We start from the raw sequence: 1,941 nt of genomic DNA, 5'->3' as shown, positions 1-1,941 counted from the left end.
ATCTTTAATCACCAGCTACTGCCTTTGAGTTCCTTTGGTGACCAGAGAGAACAGAGACATTGGCGCCATCTTTAATCCGCAGGTTACTTAACTGACCACTGAAGAGACACTTCTCAGTTTACTCAAACAGTTCAACATGACAACAAGTCAAGACAGCTCTACAAGTCAGACATCAGGAACACAACGACAACTCCATCTGTCAACAGCTGAGCGAATCATGATTCTAGACAACCGCTCCAAAAGCAACTTGGAGCCAAACTCAGTGAATGCAATGGCGGACCTCCTGCAACAATTTAAAGCCTCAAAGTCAAAGAATTTGAAGCTGTCGCTGGAGAACCAAGCTCTCAAGCAGGTACAGATACGACTAAAGTCCAAGCTGAAGAAAAAGGACAGCATGTTGATAATGAAGGAGGATGTCGGCAGGGAAAGAGATAAAGTAATCGCTTCTTTACAAACTGAAAAGGTTGCGCTGGTCAATAAGAATGATGAGCTCACGGCAAAACTGAAGACCGCACAGAATCAGATCCGCGATTGCAAGACTGCCTGTAACCTCAGAGTCGACTACCTTGAGGGTCTGATATGGAAGGGTCAGTCGGAGAATTCCATCTGCTTTAAAAGAACCAAGGAGCTGGAGAGCCTGGTTGAAGCCAAAGAGAAGAAGTGGCTCAACGTGCAGGAGGACTTGCAAAATAATGTTGAGCTCACGGAAAAACTGAGGGCCATGCAGACTCAGATTCATCAGCTTGAGTCTGACACAGTCCTTAAAGTCAACACTCTGGAGGATCAGCTCAGGAGTGAGCAGGTGGAGAAAGAGACCTGCCTTCAAAAGATCAAAGAGCTGAACAGGTCGGTTGAAACCACAGAGAAAAAGTGGCTCAACGTGCAGGAGGACTTGCAAAAGAATGTTGAGCTCAGGGCAAAAATGTGCACCGCACAGACTCTGATCGACGATTGCAAGGCTGCCTGTAACCTCAACACCGACTTCATCAAAGGTCTGGTATTGCGGGTTTCCGTCTGCTCTGAAAGAGTCAAGGAGCTTGAGAGTCTGGTTGAAACCTCAGACCTTAAAGTCAACACTCTGGAGGCTCAGCTCAGGAGTGAGCAGGTGGAGAAAGAGACCTGCCTTCAAAGAACCAAGGAGCTGGAGAGTCTGGTTGAAACCACAGTGAAACCACCCAATGTTCAGAAGATGGAGGAGGATATTAAGTTCCTCATCGTGAAGTCTATTAAGCTTCAGGTAAGTGACATCAGCTCAGTTTTGTTTGAACAATAACTTGTTGGCTTGTGAGTTTGTTTCAGATTTAGAGGTTTGGAGTGAAAATAATGAAACACATGTCATCTCTGTCTTTTCAGGAGCTGGCTCTCATGTCAGACAGCGACAAAGCCAAAAGAAGGGAGGAAGAAAGAAAAGTTCAGAAGAAGCAGGAGAAGATCGAGAAAGATAAAAGAGAGATGGAGCTGAAAGACAAGAAGCATCAGGAGAAGAAGAAGCAGCAGAAGATTGCAAAAGAATTAATAGAGAAGCTGAGAGTGAGAAGATAAAAGCTGAGCTTCCCTGCTAAATTTCTATCGTATCTGCTTGTAGGTTAAAGAAAAAAAAGGAACTGCACACATATACCAAGCTTCATTAATAATTGACTAATCTAAACCTATGATTCAATTTTAGGACTTCAGAAACGTCATAAAGATATTGTCATTGTCTTAATATAGAAAATATATTGTTTTATGTGATTTTAAACACTATTAGTTACCGTACAGCGGTAAACATACCTGAAACCCCATATAAACTAGATCCAGACTTTTATTTGGATCTGCATGGAATTTGCACACATTCATCGATAGTTGATAATATGTCTGAATTTCTAAATCAATATTCATACACAATTAACTGAGGAATCAATGGAATTGTTGAAAAGTGTTCAATCTCACAATGTTAAGGAC

The 1,941-nt window shown here is 42.3% G+C and overlaps 1 protein-coding gene across 1 annotated transcript; it reads left to right on the top strand.

The window, feature by feature from the left end:
* Positions 1-217: 217 nt before the first annotated feature.
* On the top strand, positions 218-1,557 carry LOC133964791 (golgin subfamily A member 6-like protein 6). The gene is made up of 2 exons (XM_062399033.1): positions 218-1,237; positions 1,354-1,557. Exons 1-2 carry the CDS (start codon positions 218-220, stop codon positions 1,540-1,542), a joined length of 1,209 nt encoding a protein of 402 aa, XP_062255017.1. The 3' UTR covers positions 1,543-1,557.
* The last annotated feature ends 384 nt before the right edge of the window (positions 1,558-1,941 follow it).

The sequence above is a fragment of the Platichthys flesus genome, chromosome 11, assembly GCF_949316205.1.
Source record: "Platichthys flesus chromosome 11, fPlaFle2.1, whole genome shotgun sequence".
Lineage (NCBI taxonomy): Eukaryota > Metazoa > Chordata > Actinopteri > Pleuronectiformes > Pleuronectidae > Platichthys > Platichthys flesus.
This window is presented reverse-complemented; position numbering and strand designations above follow the sequence as displayed.

What these genes read in the sequence shown, in the direction of transcription:
- LOC133964791 (XM_062399033.1), top strand. Translation starts at nt 218, where the DNA reads ATGATTCTAGACAACCGCTCCAAAAGCAACTTGGAGCCAAACTCAGTG. An exon ending in TGAAGTCTATTAAGCTTCAG is followed by an intron (nt 1,238 to 1,353) that starts GTAAGTGACATC and finishes CTGTCTTTTCAG; the next exon opens with GAGCTGGCTCTCATGTCAGA.